This window comes from Pygocentrus nattereri, chromosome 10 (assembly GCF_015220715.1).
Source record: "Pygocentrus nattereri isolate fPygNat1 chromosome 10, fPygNat1.pri, whole genome shotgun sequence".
Lineage (NCBI taxonomy): Eukaryota > Metazoa > Chordata > Actinopteri > Characiformes > Serrasalmidae > Pygocentrus > Pygocentrus nattereri.
The window spans coordinates 11,057,687-11,075,963 of record NC_051220.1 but is presented as its reverse complement, the minus strand read 5'-3'; the positions used below and the strand labels follow the sequence as shown (position 1 = coordinate 11,075,963).

General features: G+C 41.1%; 2 protein-coding genes across 2 annotated transcripts in view; both read right to left on the bottom strand.

Annotated features, from left to right (window-relative positions):
- LOC108413039 (procathepsin L-like) overlaps nucleotides 1-18,277 on the bottom strand; it is a 161,528-nt gene that overhangs the window by 97,527 nt on the left and 45,724 nt on the right. The gene's annotated exons all lie outside the window — the stretch shown is intronic.
- LOC108413037 (procathepsin L-like) lies at nucleotides 1,784-17,439 on the bottom strand. Its single transcript, XM_037542169.1, has 9 exons — nucleotides 17,402-17,439; nucleotides 11,756-11,856; nucleotides 10,598-10,740; nucleotides 10,237-10,431; nucleotides 8,103-8,294; nucleotides 7,423-7,588; nucleotides 6,647-6,749; nucleotides 2,936-3,037; nucleotides 1,784-2,060 (listed from the first exon to the last, which is right to left on the bottom strand). Exons 2-8 carry the CDS (start codon nucleotides 11,853-11,855, stop codon nucleotides 2,938-2,940), a joined length of 999 nt encoding a protein of 332 aa, XP_037398066.1. The 5' UTR covers nucleotide 11,856; nucleotides 17,402-17,439; the 3' UTR covers nucleotides 1,784-2,060; nucleotides 2,936-2,937.

The following is an 18,277-nucleotide window of genomic DNA, read 5'->3' as shown; positions in this document are numbered from 1 at the left end:
CATAGAGCCAACATGGATTGAATGGGGGGCAGACATGCAGACCAACAATAAGCAATAAGCAGGTTCAAACAACACAGAACAACCAGAACAACCAACAAAGACCAGCAAACACAAGGGGCAAACACAGGGCTTAAATACACAGGGAAAACGACGGACAGGTAGAAAACAGGTGGAGACAATCAGGGGCGGGGTCATGAAATGAGGGGACTAAACTAAAACAAATGCACATGGGCTAAAGCAATGATAAACCAATGATATATGGACTGTAGATGATGAAATCCCTAAATTCCTTGCAATTGCACATTGAGAAACGTTTTTCTTAAGCTGTTGGACTATTTGCTCGCCCCATCCTTGCTTGTGAACGACTGAACCTTTCAGGGATGCTCCCTTTATACCCAATCATGACACTCACCTGTTTCCAATTAACCTGTTCACCTGTGCAATATTCCAAACAGGTGTTTTTTGAGCATTCCTCAACTTTCCCAGTCTTGTGTTGCCCCTGTCTCAACTTCTTTGGAACGTGTTGCAGGCATCAAATTCAAAATATTTGCAAAAAACAAAGTTTATTCGTTTGAACATTAAATATCTTGTCTTTGTAGTGTATTCAATTGAATATAGGTTGAAAAGGATTTGCAAATCATTGTATTCTGTTTTTATTTATGTTTTACACAACGTCCCACCTTCATTGGAATTGGGGTTGTATTAAACGGTATTGATGATCAGCAGAGTGTAATCGGTGAGTGTTTGCTTAGCTAGCTCACTACAGAACAGGTTTCAAGCTGAAATGAAACCCATTCTCTGGTGTCTGGAGCTGGAGCCTTCTAGCTAGCTAAGGCTCCTCTTTCATAGTTAACTTGGCATATCTGAAGAGATCCAAACACATTAGCTGCTATTTTGATAGCTGCTATTCTTCCTTGTAAAAACAGCGAAAGCAAAGTCAACTGGTTGATAGTGCTGTGACAGAATGTTCTGATAATAAGATAAGATAAGATAAGATAAGATAAGATAAGATAAGATAAGATAAGATAAGATAAGGTTTTAGTGTCATTCGCATCACATGTGGTACAGGTGGAATGAAATAGTGCTCTAACTGACTCTAACAGTCCTCTGTGCAGCCTTCACCACCCTCTGCAGAGCTTTCCTTTCGCCACAGAGCAGCTTCCATGCCACGCAGTGATGCTGGAGCACAGAACGCTCTCCACCACACATCTGTAAAATGAGGTGAGGACTGAGCTCCCGAGTCCAGCACGCCTCAGCCTTCTGAGGAAGTAGAGGCGCTGATGTGCTTTCCTGATCAGGCTGGAAGTGTTATTACTCCAGGTAAGATTGTTACTTAGGTGTACACCCAAGTATAGCTGGAGAACACTTCCACTGCAGATCCACCGACATGTAGGGGGAGGGGAAGGATGGTGTTGCCCCTTCTGAAATCCACAATCATCTCCTTTGTTTTCTTCACATTGATGCAGTGATTGTTCTCACTGCACCAACTCTCCAGCTGCTCCACCTCCTGCCTATAGTCAGACTCATCACTATTTGTGATGCATCCAACCACTGCCATATCGTCCGCAAACTTTACAATTTGACAGCCAGGATGGATGGCTGAGCAGTCATATGTGAGCAGTGTTAACAGGAGGGAGCTCAGCACACAGCCCTGAGGGGATGTAATGTAATGTAATATTATGTAATGTAATGTAAACACCTGAGCAATCAGGACTTCACTGCTCATAAACTCAAAATATTTTAGTGACTGTAGTCACAGCAATAATCAAAGCCATTACACTTGTTGCGTGAATGCTGACAGTTTATTAGATTTTTTTAGCAGTAAGAAACATTAATATTTCACTCACAGACAAATTGCTTATTTTATAGAAAGGATTGAAGCACTGTAGTGGTTTAACTAAAGCTAAAACCACTCCAGAAGGTGACAATTGAAAAAGAAAAGTTTAAAAATGTAAAGGGAAAAAACTTTATTTATTTATTTGCTGCATCAGTAAGTAAATGGTGATCTGATGAGTCTATAACCTCCTCTGTGGGGTTTTCAGGTTCTGTCTCTCTCCAATCTGTAGAAAAACAAGATTTAACAGGATTGATGATTGACTCATATGAACTGCTGCATCGTTAATGTTGTTTAATATATAGATATTGTTTTAGTTCTAGAGGTCCCATCTCAGCTTCAGGAGATCCACTGACCTGTAGAGTTCAGTTTCAACTGGAATCACACAAATTTCCTTCGGGATCAGTAAAGTATCTATCTATCTATCTATCTATCTATCTGTCTGTCTGTCTGTCTATCTTTTGGACTGATTACAAACTAAAGTAAACTTTCGAATAGAGAGGTTCTCAGATTTTTGGTTGTTGTAGGTCATTAGGAACATGCAGTTCAACAAACAGTGATATTTAATAGCAAATCATTAAACAAGAATGTGGCTTTGTAGATGTATATAAGTAAACTGATTGAAATTCACATACTTTAATTGTAGTCTAGACATTTTATGTGACAAAACCTTGCACAGTAACCTGAAAAACTCCAGAAGCAACTTCTAAGTACTCAGTCTTAATGACTGGCCAAAAAGGGCAGCTAGAACTGAACTCAGCAGTGTAGATCTCTGAGGATGGGTACTGGAACCAACGTAATGAAGTTATCAAATCAAATCAAATCAAATTTATTTATATAGCGCTTTTTACAACTGATGTTGTCACAAAGCAGCTTTACAAAAATGGGAATCACAGCACAGAGAATCAGACAAAACACTGAACATAATATACAGAATATACAGAACCCCCGTGAGCGCTGAGGCAAGGAAAAACTCCCTCAGAGCTGGAGGAGGAAGAAACCTCGGGAGGACCAAGACTCACATCTAAAGGGGGGACCATCCTACCACTGGTCAGACAACTTATAAGTTAAACATTTTAAGTTATATATATAAAGTTATACCTTTAAACCACAGGGAAGACAGCATATGAGGCGATACCACACTGGTTATTCTTGTTCCTGGCTATTCTGAAGTAGCCTCTTTCACCCCACCAATCACCCCAGCTGTAAAATAGATTACTGTCAGTGTTGGATATTTGAAGCAATTGTCTGAAGTCTCATCTTGGTTCATTGTTTCATGTCTCTTTTTGTCTTTTTTTAATCTGTTTTTATATTTTTGTTTACTTTTAATCATATCATATTGATTCATTTTTACTTTTTTGTAACTGATAATAGATCTGTAATCCTAATTGTCTTGATGATAGCATTTAAGTAAATGAAAACTGTAACATAACAAAAAAATAAGAAAAAGAGCTCCTTATTTAGATAAATACACAAAATCCTCTACTTTCTTTCACTTTTGCTGCTTGGGAATGCACTTTACTGAAATAAGGCTGAGCACTGTAACACACAGACCACTTCAGCTGTTGTTGTGTGTACAGACGTGATTTAACTCTGCTAAAGCTTGTTAGGATGATACGATAGAAGTTCATTCTAGGCCAGTACAGGTACATGTCATTTGTCTGTATCACTCACACTTGGTCACACAAAACACCACCACCACCATCAACCACTCAACTCAAACAGAGAAGGTATAACCCCACATTTCAGACGTTTAAGTCTAAGTACACTTGGCAACCCATTTTAGTCCCCACCCTGTCTCTTGTCAAATCATGTCAAAAAACTTGAAAGAGTAGTGTCGCTTTTCTTACAGTAGTAAATGCCGCTAGAAGACATGTGAGAATGCTCTATGAGGCTGGACCCAGGTGCTGTCCTATGCGGACTTGGACCTATAACCAATAAAATATGGAGAATTGTTTAATTTCCATAGGGTGGTCCTATTTTAAACTGCGTACCTTTTCTAGCTTTTACGGTAGCTTTAGCAGCCCAGGAGACTCACAGACCAATCGCATGTGTTCTATGCACTATGATAAGACAGGGAGGGATGAGGCAAGACACAGCAGTCAGAGAAAAAGTGAGTCAGAGGGAAGTTATTTCACATGGCATTCTCTAAAAAGAGAAAACTGACAGTAAATGTTGTTGAAATGTTACTGAATTGTACTTTATTTGATTTGATATTCAGTTGATGACTGTATAAGATGTTGATATAACTACTCAGCTACTTCAGGAAACAGTATATGGCACTGAATAATAAAGCAAGTAAGACATTATGATATTCCAGACCTTTGCTTGAGGAAATTTTCTCTAGCTGGACCTTACTGAATTTTAATTAAAGACCCCTGGTCTATTCTGTCAAACATTTTAAAAACATTTCTTATATTTCTGTCCAGAAAAGTTATATCGCAATATGTATTTAACACCTAGCCCTTGAAGGTGTAAGGGCCTCTAATAGACAGTATTCAATTGATGTCACATTTGTCACCGCCACATTGTTGTAATGGTGAATGGACATGGCTCCTGACTGAAAGAGGACAAGAGAACAAGGTCAACAGTATTGGGGAAATCAAATCCGTGATGGGAGAAGTGCAGCTGAAATGACTAGGAGAGCATTAGGTTCCCAGGGGCACTGGCAGCATGTTCACAAAGAAAGCAATGTTAATCCAAACTAAGGAGGAAATGAGGGCATAGTGAAGATGTTCCTCTGTGGTGAGATGCAATGATGACCAAGGGGAGAGTGGAAGTAGTTGAAAGAGAGAGGCAGTTGAGCTCAGCTGAGCTGTTGCTATGGAGAAAAACCTTAGAAGAAATGGCAGGTGGGGTGGGGGTGAGTGGTGGAGCCAGCAAAGGTGTGGACCATCTGGAGGCTAGGCCAGATGAAACGAGACAGAGGAGAGCTGTTTTAGTAAAATTCAAAATATGTGGCTGATGGAGTAGATTTGTATTGCATTGGGGAAGGGAGATGAATGGTGAAGGCAGCTAGGTTTGTGGATGAGACTCAAAATAGACAGTGATGGAAGGATGCTAATGAAATCCAATGAAGTTATGGGCCAGTCCCCTGCTGCAGATTTGCTCATTTATAGATTTTGAAAGATAGGACAAACAGGGACAAAAAAGGTAGAATGAGAATGCTGGGTTGCAGCAGGGAGTGTGTGATGGTTGAGAAGGTAATAATGAAGTTCCAGATTCTGATATTCTATATGTTGAGGCCATTATATCCATCGTTCTTGGCTTGGGGCTTGATGAACATGGTGTGCCAGATTGCCATTTAGTTGTGCCAGGAGTTATTGGTCATGTTCCTGGTGTTACAGTGCATAGGTGTGTGGTTCTTTCATAGTTGGGCAGCTCCTCTTCTTTTCTAGCTAGAGATGCATCTTAAAGTGTCAAGAATGTGAAGGGAAGGGAAGATGGGCCAAATGATGTTACAGTAAATGGGACAGAGGACAAGGTCAGAAATCTGTAACCCAGTAGATACATGGATTTAAGCGCTTCACAGAGGGAGGTTCACCAGTGTTAATAGAGAAGGAGCAATGAAATCAGGAGAATGTTAGGATACAGATGTGAGCCTTGAGGATTTACAGGTGGAGGGTGGTCTTGGTAGGTTAAATTTAAAGAGGGGGGTATGAAGTTGTGCCTGGATGCTCCATGGGTACATGCACAGGTATGAGAAAATAAGGAGTCATGAGGAGTATAGCAGTGATAGGCGAGGCAGCCAGGTGAGAGGGGTGGAGGGGGAGGGAGAAATAACATTGCTAAACCAGGGGCTGAGCAAAAGGAGAGAGAAGTGCATGTTCCACAATTGCAGGCCAGACAGGAACGGAAGATACATAGAGGGTTGGGCACTAGCAGGTGGGGCATTAGGGTGGAGGGACAATAGCATTGATGCAGTTGGTTTCCTGATACATTAAATCTGCAATGAGAAACTGTCAAACACTAAAAACATGTGAAGATAAATTATTAGAACTATTTTGTCAACTGTGTTTGTACACTGTGGAATTAGACCTCTGCATTTAACCCATCCATGCAGTGAAACACCCACATGCATACACACTAGGGGGCAGTGAGCACACTTGCCCAGAGCAGTGGGCAGCCCTATCCATGTTGCTCAGGGAGCTACTGGAGCATTAGGTGCCTTGCTCAAGGGTACTTCAGTCATGGAGTGTCAGCCAAGGGGATCGAACTGGCAACCTTCCGGTCACAGGGCTGGTTCCCTAACCTGCAACCCCCGACTGCCCCACTGTTGACTTCTCTTTAGAATTTTCCCATTCCACCTTAAATGGTGCAGCAAAAATTCGAACAAGAAGCTGGCGAAAAAGAAGCAACTTCAGCCTCATAAAACAGTCAAAATGTTGAGAAAGATTTTACAAGAAACTATTTAATGTTTGAGGAGGATTTTTCCTGTTGGAAAGAGGAGGAAAGCAGCTTATAGCTAAAGCTTAAAGCAGAGCAACTTAAGTGTTTTCATTTATATTTTTAGCCTATACTAGGACATTAACACCTATTGAGACATACAGGCATTAATTATTGTGGCTCCCAATGTGGTTTGATTTTTGTTGAAAGGACAAAATGTCTCTTCTTAACATTTGGGTCGTCGACTCCTGATCTAACAGCTTTTAATGCACTGGGTGGCAGGCAGATTTCTCAGATTTCTCAGATTTCATCTGTATAATGGGTGTGTGTGTGTGTTCCTGATGCCATTGACAGTACTTTCTTTGCTAACTGTGATCAGCAATTGTATGTTTGATGTTCTGTTGTTTTGAAGTCTAGTTCATCTACCTGTTCTTGACCAGCCAGTAGTCCTTTCCAAAACCGTCAGTGCCATAACCAACAACAAGGACAGCATGTAATAGGTCATTTGTGCCACACTCATCATATACACCTGCAATTAGAACAGTCAACCATTAACCCATCCCTAAATTACTCTGTGAATCCATTAATCAGTAAAGCTAAGACACTGGAAAAAGTCACTGGGAAAAAACATCTCAGACTCATCTCCAAGCAACAGTGTCAAATTCACTCCTGTATCCTGGCATCCAGATGTTACTTAATTTGATGTGTACACTTCCTCTTCTTTCTGTCACTGAGTACAGTCCTTTACTGAATCTTATTGTAGGTCTAACACACATAATCTACCAAACAAATTTAGTTGATGACTAGGATAAAGTTAATTCCACATATCTAGGCTTGATTCCTGACAGCCCTGTTTCCAGCAATGTGAAGTAGGCTAAATGATCTCAAATTTCCGAGGAGATGAGAAAGAAACTAAGTGAAATATATCAGTCTGGAAAGGGTTACAAAGCAAAATCCAGCAAAATACCAGTTTGGCTGCTAAAGGAGGCAGAAACAGTTATTAAATTTAGGGAACAATTGCTTTTTCCTTCATGTGTTTTCTAATGTTCTCATGAAATCACTCTGAGAACTATAATCATATAAAACCACATGCACTGAACAATATTGTTCCTATATTGATGACACCTGTGGGGAAAAATCAGGTCCTCCATAATCCCAGTTTACCCCCTGATGATGAGTGAAGGTTCGATTCTGAGGGTTACCTGACTTATAAAACTGGGAGAAGGAGCGGGAAATGCTTATGATTACAGAAATAGGTCCGATTTCGGCTACGGCGTACTGCAGAGTCTTCTCATCTCCACTGGGCAACGTTTTGTAGTCTCTGCAGGTAGCCTCAACAAACCATGGATTAAACCAGCACCTCCCAACCTGAAGTGATATGAAAACAATGAGGATGAGTTAATGGATGACTAGCCTCCAGGTTCAAAGTTGAAGTGAAAGTTCAGAAAAAAATATCTACACTTTTTTTCCCCTAATTCTGAAAAATTATTTGAATTAATTCATTTGAAAAATTCCAGACAAAATTCAGGCATTCAAATGTTGATACTTAACATGCGGGCAGCCCTATCCACGGCACCTGGGGAGCAATTGGAGGTTAGGTGTCTTGCTCAAGGACACCTCAGTCACGGACTGTTGGAACGGGGGATTGAACCAGCAACCTTCCAGTCACAGGTCCAGTTCCCTAACCTCCAGCCCACGACTGCCCCAGCATACTTTGTATACTTGTGATGCTAGTGTGTGATTCATTACATGCAGTTAGTATCAGTCCTTTTTAGCGACATTAACAAAATTAGAACCAAATTTCAGATGCTAATTAGCTGGCTGAAAACTATATTTGTGATCAAGGAAAAATCTCAGAAGCTCCACTTTTCATTAGTGTTACCTGGGCTATGTATGGATAAGAAGACTCTGCCTGCAGGCCTCCTGCGGATATGATATACTTAAAGGCCTCTTCTGGGTAAGAACCTTGATAGTCCCTTTTTCGAAAATCCTGACAGCAGTCAACCAACTGTTGATTGCTCAGGGATATCAGCCTCCCCGTCTTCCGAAACATCTGGCCCTCTAGCGCCCCTGTCTGAGAGAGAGGGATGCATACAGACACATGAGTTGCTTGGAACTCCTAGAGAACATGGCCCTTTTTTTTTTTTTTTTTTTTTTTTTTAACCTGTCATGTCTGGCATTTTTTGTAATCGGAATGGTAATCCGAATGCACTGATGTACCAAACATATTTGGTTTCACAAGAAAAGCTCTATAGGTTACTAAAGCCTATTCTTGTTAAAATTTGTATTTTATTTGTTTGGCCAGGCCTGACAGGCAATAAAGGAGAGAAAAAAGAGGACAGGAAAGAAAGAGAAGAAGGGAGGGGAAAAAAATAAATTATTAAAAAATATATATTATATATATTTTAAAAAAAATGTTTAATTAATAAATAAATAAGAGAAGTAATAAATAAGGCGGAGTCGGCGAGCAGCGGGGAGCGGTGGGGAGGGGTAACTCCTGCCCACCACCATGTACCACAGATGTCCAGGCTCAGCAAGTCATAGACCCAGGCCCAGCTGTCCACACACACGTGCTCACATGCACCCACACACACCCACACCCACACTCACACACGCCAGTCACCCATTCATACACACACACGGAACATACATGGACTCACAGTGTCGGCGGGCGGACACCAGCACCGGGCCAGCAGCAACCCAGGGAGGCAGCCACCCCGGCACCGAACGACAGGCCAGTCCCCCCACCAGGCAGGGTGCATGCAACCGGGGTGTGAGAGGACCCGCCCACTCAATAAATATGTGTGTGAAATGAAAAGAATGTGTGTGAGCTACATTGCAATTAGAGGCAATGTAGTACTGAATAACAGCACACAGCCACACTGTCCCCCCAAGACCCTCAATGTCTAATGTGTAAATAAAATTGAGGGGCAGGTAGCAGTGAGCAGATAAGTGAGGTCACCTCAGCATGGCCCATTTTTAATCTAAATCTTGTGTTTCTCTTTCTAGCCCTTCATCAATGGTCAGTTTCTGACTACAGAGCTGCTCTTGGCTGAATAGTTTTGGGTGATGGACTAGTCTCAACTTAGCAGTCACGTTTGTAGGAACCCCAAGAACGCTGCTGTGAGCCAGTGGTTTCCAGGGCCATACTATGCATTTTCCTGGTAGTGGTGACTCCTGAGACCAGTTCTGTTTTCTTTAGACTTTATTATTGAAATTTTCATTTTATTATGTTGTATTTTATTATAGTTTATCCTATATTGTTTGTTGCCTTTTATTTAAAGCAATACGTGACTTGAAGTAGTGTGTTGCAATGATGTCATAACAGGTTTAATATAGCATCACTCTTTAACTACAATACAACACGGTACCACGTGTGCTCCAATGGGTTATTGCTTTAATATGCCACTGCTGTCCCTTTACAAACACGCAGGCACTTGGTAATGAATTAACAAGTTTTTTTAGTGTTGATACCCAGCACATATTCTCAAACAGCCTACTGTGGGATTCTTACTACCAAAAACAAATTTATGTGCTGATGATATGGCTGCTAAGATTTTAATATCTTTTATGTTTTAACGGCTGCTACTTCACATTGCTGTGTTTTCTTGCAGTGGTTAATATGCAAATTTCTCTTATAGACTGTCATATAAACATACTTTGTTAATATGAACATACTTTCATAATTTTTTGTATACAATTATACAGCTTAGCAATTAGCTGTTTGAACAAAGAGGCTTTACAAGCTTATTTGCTTTGACCAGCACTAGCCTACATTTAGTCATCTACATTTATGCAATGCCTTTGCTTCCTTCAGCATATTTGTATGTTCATACAAGACACATATTTTCGATACAGAAAGTTGTGGAACTATATTGTAGCAATGGCTGAAAATAGTGAGGAGACTAAATGACTAAAGTGGTCAGCACTTATTTTTTCTGTCCTCTTTTTTTTTCAAGTTTTCAAGTTATCTTTCCATCCCTTTGTTTTTCTGTGCCTGTGTTTCTTTAACTTACTGCGCTGAAGGCCCAGCAGGAGTTAAGGTTTTGTTGGTTTTTAACTTCAGTCACGTATCCCATACTCCTCCAATCTAAATAATTTGGTGGATCAGCACCCCCTGCCCGTCTGATGTATGCAGGTGCACTGTGGGCCTTGGTCATGTTGAAGGATCCCAGGCAGCTGCCGATCCTGGCCTGGAACTCCTGGTCGTCCTGTTGGAGAGGGAGATGCTGTGAGATTTAATGGCCTTAGCAAATGTCAAAAATAATTACTTGAAAATGCATGATGAATAACATAATTACAAATGGCTATAGTTAATTAAATTGTGTAAATAAATTAAAGACATTTGAGTGGGATTGTGTGTATGGGAGTTATCACCATGTCTGCAAAGTGGTTCAGGCCAAGTCTGTAGCTTTTGATGCCCTGGTCAGCCAGCATGTTGTGCTCCTGGACCAGCTTACGATTGTCCAGCCAGATCATCTTACGCCGAGTCTCCTCTTCCTCTGAACCATAACCTTTATCTGTGAGGAAACAGATACATGTACTTAAACAACACATATCTAAGACTTCAAAGACTTCATCTTACAACAGTTTGCAAAATGTAAAATAAAATCTAAATATCTAAAAATATTAGTAGCTAATGTTAAATGATAGCCCTGAAGCAAAAGTAAGTAAAAAGTAATTGTGCATTAAAATGTGCAGATGTGTGTTCTCTGTAGAGGACGTGTTATTTTCTTTCTAGCTGTTCAAACCATTGCATACCACTTTTTTCAAAATTATTTCAAAATTTTGAAATAATTAAATAATTGGCCACAATGAGCAAAGATACTGTATGTTTGGAGTAAAAAACAAATGCAGAATTTCATTAAATGAACACCTCTCCTACTGTTGAGCGTGAGGAACGATCGATCATGCTTTTGGCTTGTGTTGCAGCCTGTGGCACTGGGAACAAGATGAGGTTGAAAAGGGGGAAAGCTTTTATAACAGGACCCTCCTCAAAATTCCACAATAGACTGCCTCAAGAGGTGCATGCTGAAGGTTCTGCCATGGCCCTCACAGTAACCTGGTCTAAATGTCATTGAAAATCTATGGGAAAAACACATGAAAGTGCAGTGCATGCTCTGCAAGGAAGAATGAGAAAAAATTCCCCAAACAAGAACTCAGATATTCTGGCTGTAAAAAGCATTTGCAAGCTATGACTATGCAAGGTGTCCTGTACACAAAACCCTGTTTCCAAAAAATCGGGATGATCTATAAACTGGCAAAATGTAAATTAAAACTGCAAAAGGTGTGTAAATCATTGCAACCCTAACCCTAACCCATAAATACTTAAAATTACTACAAAGCCAATATATCAAAATGTTACAACTGAGAAATGTACTGTTCTTTTTTAAGTACATATTCAGAATTTTGTTTTAAAACAGTGACGTTACTGGAGAAAAAGAAGCCTTATAATGAAAATATATGTAATGAGATCAATAAATGTCATTTGCACATGGGGTGTATAAACCTTTGCACACAATTATGTATACTCACCAAACTTCTGTTTCCAGGCGTGGAACTCCAGATCCTCCAGAGAGACACTGGCTGCACCAGCCACAACCACAAGAGCGGCAAGAGCAAGCAAAACCCTCATTCTGCACAGAGTAAGCATGAATAGGGGTTGAAAGGAGTGGGAGAAAGCTGTTCTGGCTGCATGAGCTTGCTACTGCCCCATGCTATTTTTATTCAGGTATGTCCATCCCTTGTGTGTTTGTTAATGAGTTTAAATTAAGTATTTTGAGAGCTGTTGGGTTCTAATATGTCAGTTAAGGTGTTATATGGTCGCAATGCATTTTAGGTTGTGTACAGTACTTGTGCTGAAACCAAGCTGCACAGCTCATAGTAGCTGAAATGATTATCTGCAATATTGTAAATTGAAATTCACCTTAGAATGTGTTTAAATTTGAAATGAATCCAACCATCATTTTGTTTTATATATTATACACATTTATTTCACATGTTTTGTGAACATGTAGAAGCACAGTGGATGCTTGTAAGGGGAGTGGGAGAGAGCTGTTCTGGCCGCATGAGCTTACTACCTGTCACAAATCCGCTGAGTCCTAGCAAGTATTCAGACTCCATCTCCCAGAATGCTCTGGGAAATCAGCTCACTCCTGAAGTCTTCTCACGCACCCATCAGCGCTCTAGATCACCAGAGTACTAATACGGGTCACCTGTGTAGTTGATCATATGATCTTCTTAGTTTAGCTTATAAGCCTGGGCTTTGGCCATAGAAAGTCGTGAGGTATTGTTTCTGTTTGCGAACTACTGAGTGTTATATCTGTTGTGTATTTCTGTGAATGACCTGTAGTTTTCATTTCTCTGACTCTGCCTTTTGCTGTGCCCTCTGGATTGTTTGCCCTGGATCTCTGAATACTGTTTTTGACCTTTTTGCTTGTTTTTGACTATGCCTTCTGCCTACTCCCTTTTGGATTATCATAAGAGTTCTATGTTTGTTTTTTTATATTTGTTGTGTCTTCTGGATTTGAACCCCTGTTTTTTGGCTACGAACTTTTCTGTTGAAACATTACACCACCCCATGCTACTTTTATTCAGGAATAAACCTTCAAATCTCCACTTCCTGAGGTGTGCATGCCTGGTCTCAACTACTGTCTGGTAGGTAAAGAGCATGAACGGTATGATGCTTGTACACTAGTAATTGGTAGGGGCAGAGGGCTAATTAGGGCAGCTGAGAGGATAAAAAATAAGACCATAGCTTATGGTGACCCCTTAGATCTAGAATGCCCTACTGATAAGGGTCCTGCCAAGCCTATGTCTTCAACCCCTTCCGCCAGTAATGGTAACACTATGCACTATGATGTCTTGAGATGCTATTTCAGCAAAAGTCCTGGGTCATGACTACCATTGGCCGATTTCTATGCTACACAGCCCAACCCAAAAGAGAGTCCTGTAGACTATTGGGCCCATTTAAACATAGCAGCTGAGGCAGCTGACAGCCACTTACAAAGACAGGGGAGCAAAATGGAGAATATGAACTAATTGATCTTCACTAGGAACTGTCCTGAACCTTACTTTTGCAGTGTCTTCAGGTGCAAGCCTATCAGCAAATAGACAGTTATGGATGTGCCGAGAGGCAATCAACAAACATCATAGGGAAAGCCATTCTAGAAAAATGTCTTGCATGCCTAGCACAACATGTGCACTAAAAGTAGCGACAGCCAGTATGCCTAATTCTTTTGAAACTGACCAAGAGGAACATACAGGTATAAATACAGCAACATGTATCCCAAGCAGTTCTGTTAAAGTGAATGAGATAGTATCAGATCTTAAAACTTTGGAGTGAGTGCTCATGCTGGAGAAAGAGTATGTACAGTGTACATACAAACCAGTCCACCCCTGCAGTTGTCAGGCCTCAAGAAGTGCCTTGGATGCAACCTTCTCACACTCCACTCACTCACACTGCATGAGAGAAAAGCATTGTCTTGCTTTCCTAGAAGTTGGGCATCAAAGAATTCTCTAAAACCTCTGTACCCGTTGCACAATAAAACAATAGTCAGCATCAGGGAAACTGATAAACTCACATTTGGGAGGGGACAATGTGAGTGAGAAGAGTCAAACCCTCAATTAAGAAAATGTGATATCTGCATATGAAGAGAGTTGTAGGTCTGCCACTGGTGACCAAGTAGTTTTGTTTCAGAATATAACAACATTAGAAAAAGCAGATAGTCTGTACTATACAGCTATTTTGTAAATTATGAAGTGTTTTTATGAGCCCTATTGATAGTGGCTCCATGACATGCACCCTGAACAAAGCGCCAAACAAGAATGGCAAAATGCAGTCCTGTCACCTGAGCCAGGGAAGTGAAGATAGACATCACGCTCGTTGGCTGTGGAGGTGTCAATGTCCCGCCCAAGTGTATGTATCAGCTAACGATGGAGGTGTATAGTCACATCATCAGTGCTCCCACATTGATTGTCCCAGGGCAACAAAATCATCTTATACTTGTTATATACTAAATGTTATTAAGTACCTCACCGGTCAACTTAAGCAGACCCCTACAAATAACACAACTGACAGCCTTGTTTTCTATATTTAGCTCCTGCACTTTTGATAATTTTGTTCTTGAGGCTGACTTTGTGCAGTTGTTGTGTCCCTGTCGATCCATATGAAGATTTAAATGAGAGCGATAATTGTGCAACTCTGCTTGAAGAACTTTTGCCTGATCAAAAATATCAAGGTCACGTCCATAAGCTCGCATCCCACCTGTACAGATTATAAACTATACTGTGTGACAGAATCACGTTTGGCTCATGCTATGCACGGATTGTGTCATGTTGATCTGCTTGAAGATAAAATTGATGATCTCCAGCGTCAACTTACTCTGCAACGCTTATGGATCTGACCGATGTAAAAACTGACTTGGCCAAACATTTGCAGAAAGTGGAAAAGGAGAGGGATGCAGATAAGGCTAAAATTGCTAGATTATCCACCCAAGTTAATGACTGCACCACAGCCTATAAAGCTCTCTATCAAGAAAAGCTGAAGGAAGCATGACCAAAAGTCACTATTGATCAGTCCAACATGAAAAGTATAGACAGGTGGTAATGAAATGGGCACGGGTGTCCATGTTAGACACTGAGGAGCCTGAGGACCAGGGGCCTGAGTTTCAGCCCAATAGAGCTAGCTCACACCAATCCGGGCCACCTCAGGGGTCTTACTATGGCCAACCTGGTCCTGTTTCATCAAGAGTGGATAGTGCATCTATGTACACTCTTGATCGAACAGGTGATAGTTCGGACGAGGAAGGTGATGCGGAAATGGTCCAACTTTCCCATAAAGAGGCAGATTCATTTGTGAATAATCTCGGTAGATACAACCCAGAAAGACGACGTATTTTCCTCAAATATTTTGAGAGTGAAATTGTGGCTCAGCAGTTCACAAATGCGGAGGCATGCTTCCTGTTGAGATATGCTCTGAATGATGAGGATGCGATCGTAATAAGTCTTGATTCTGACTTAGTGCCTCCCGTCTATTAGAGAATCGCTTAAACCGAACATGGATTTGGGTTGTATCAGCACTAATAAACTCCTAAGAAAGATGACTCAGTATTTCGCTCTCCAGCACACACACAAGCGAAATCGCGTTACCTTGCTATACAAAGCAAGCGTCATCAAGGCCGGTGTGCAGCCCACAGCCCCCCTCCCTCTGGCTCTCAGAGGCATGCCAACGAGGGAGATGTGAGTGAGCACACAGAGGGGGGCTGTGGTAACAGATACTGTTCAGTTTGGGAAATTCTGTTATCACTGTGGCCATACTGGTCATGTGAGTCACCAGTGTAATAATACTGATTTTTTTGGGCGCTGCCATTGCTCAAGAACACGAAATCTTGGCCAGTACTTTGAAGACAATAGAGACAAAAGATTTTTTGTCGAAATGAAATGTTGAGCCTAGTGCACCTCCCACTGAACGGGAGTGAATTGCCCCTAATCAGAGAGTGGTGACTGTGGCTATCCCCAGTACATCTGCTGAAAGGCTGGTGGCTAAACCGCAGAAAAAAACGAATAAGTCTAAATGACTAGCTCAGAACTTGCACATGGCAGACTTATACCCAGTAGCTAATATCAACAGAGATTCATGTGGAAGACCAGTGGTTGAAGTAAAAATTGGGGGTAATTGTTCACCGGGGCATCAATCAGCCTAACTAATCAGGCCCCTGACCCAGAATGGATATCAAGTCTATCCATCAAGTTGCATGGTTTTGGCACAGATGATGCGGTTCGAGCTACAGCTGTTGAAACTCCTCCCTTGCAGATGGCTATAAGTCAGGATGATTTTTTTGGATCAAGTGTGGTGTTATGAGCACGTTAAGGGATCCCTGCTGGGGTCAAATCTGGCACCAATCAAACAGTACCGTTACACCTGTGAGGCCCATCCGTACCTGAAGAGACCATTAGTACCTCAGAGAAGGCAGTTCAACCTGCAATAATCCTATTTGGCTGGTGAAAAGGCATACTGAACCAGGGCAGCCCACTGCATGGCATTTGATCATTGATTTTAGGGCATTGAATGCAAAATGCAAAAACTGAGACAGCTGCCTCTTTAGTTGCTAGTTTACCAGATATCCTTTCATCACTTAACCCCAATTGTCACTTCCTGTCTACCCTGGGTTTGACGAATGCCTTTTGGTGTGTTCCCATCCATGAGATCAGTCAACACAAGTTTGCTTTCACCTTTGAAGGGACTCAACTCACATGGGTGAAAACACCGCAAGGATGGGTGAATTCTCCCACGGTGTTCCATCGCTGCCTGTGCAAAATTCTGAGACCTTTTTCATGATGTGACGCATTGCTTCGCGGGGGCAGGAGCACAGAGAATTGAGACTTGGAGGGATAAGCAGGAACTCATTGTTTTTGGGAGATGGGAGAAAGAGTGAACCCAAGTCCACACTCAGGTTTACTGGGGTGGTGGGTGCTCAAGGCTCTCCTATTTTATTTTTTTTTATTATTTCACTTTTGTTAAACTTTTCATATTTAACATGATTTTTCTGTCTTGATTTCTATTTTTCATATTTCCTTCATTATCATAAAAACTGGTTTGTCCAGCGGTTTCACCCAATAAACTGGCAAAACTCCTTTTGAAGTCAGGCTGGGTTTTTTTTACACTACCACGGACCATTTTTCCATTTTCACAATCTTACAATTACAATCTTAGAAACCTAGTAAGAAACTAAGTAGAAACAGGTAAATTAGTATTTTACAGCACTAATACAAAGGCTACAATGACTGACTGTTTAATATTATTTACTTTTTACATGAGTGTAATTTTATGAATGTTTCTACCAAGATGTGCGTTTCAGCTCTTACCTCTGTGTGATGCACTGCAGTCTTGAAGCTCTATGTGTGAATGATGAGGTGAATGTATTGGCATTTATTATGACTAAATCTGACTAATACCACCTTATTTCTGTGTTAAAGATGCCAGTAAGCACGCTCTGCTCACCACAAACAGCTCACAACAAACATCTCACCACAAACATCTCACCACAAAAAGCAGATTTTATCAAGATCTTCTGAAATGTGCAAACAGTGGCTTTTAGACACAGTTTTAGCTGTTTGCAAAATGCTTTCATTGTCCTAAATTTTGAAAAGTGTTGATTTGGTAAAGGAGTTATTTCCTACCTCGGGAAGACTGCAGGACAGGGTCAGGTGAAGCCTTTTGACACTAAGGTGCAAACAATACTCCTGCTGCTTTTATACAAATGTTTAGGTTATTGTGTCACCCTACATTACCCTTCTGCAATCAGATGTCCCTATTGCGTAATCAGTCGAGTGCAGGTCAGCATCTGATTCTGTGAATCTGCTACTCATCAGTTCCCCTGTTCTTGCTGCACTTGTTTTCATTAAGCTGGCAGTGTTCTTCAAGAAGATGAAGATCACGTTGACCATCATGTGTACTACATAATTGAAAAGGAAGCTCTGGCTCTGTTGTTAGCAGGGTAGATCTAGTCCCATCACAATTTTCACTGACCACAACCCTGTAGTATGAATGTACTGGTCCCTTATACTGCAAGGTTTCTGTTTATCCACCTGCCATAAAGCAGGTTTGGACAAAGTGGTCACAGACGCCCTTCTCAAATGTTAGTGATTTGTGGATTCACTTTTTGTTTAGGGGGGGTGTCTGCTCACAAGCTTGTTTACTGTCATTTTGGCTGTATCATATGTATTACTATTGTTCTGTGTTCTGGGTTGGTTGCCGGGAGTGGAGGTTTGTATATCTGTTTTGTGGTTAGTTAGTGAGTTATGTAGACAGACATGTGTTTGCCAACCTGAAGCCAGCACTGGTGTTTGTCTTTGTTTAGAACTTTTACAATGTCGTTTTCATTTATTCATCCCATGTCTTGGTCTATTTGTTTAGTTCATTGTCCCATTATCTGTACCAACTATATACCATTTTCTCATTCTTTTGTCGCTGAGCTCTAGACTGGGCCATAACAGAATTAGAGGTTCATCCTCTCATTCTTGTTTTGCCAGGTGAATCTTTCATTTTGTGGGTGG

What these genes read in the sequence shown, in the direction of transcription:
- LOC108413037 (XM_037542169.1), bottom strand. Translation starts at nt 11,855, where the DNA reads ATGAGGGTTTTGCTTGCTCTTGCCGCTCTTGTGGTTGTGGCTGGTGCA. An exon ending in CGCCTGGAAACAGAAGTTTG is followed by an intron (nt 10,741 to 11,755) that starts GTGAGTATACAT and finishes GTTTCCTCACAG; the next exon opens with ATAAAGGTTATGGTTCAGAG. An exon ending in TACTGGCTGGTCAAGAACAG is followed by an intron (nt 3,038 to 6,646) that starts GTAGATGAACTA and finishes TCTATTTTACAG; the next exon opens with CTGGGGTGATTGGTGGGGTG.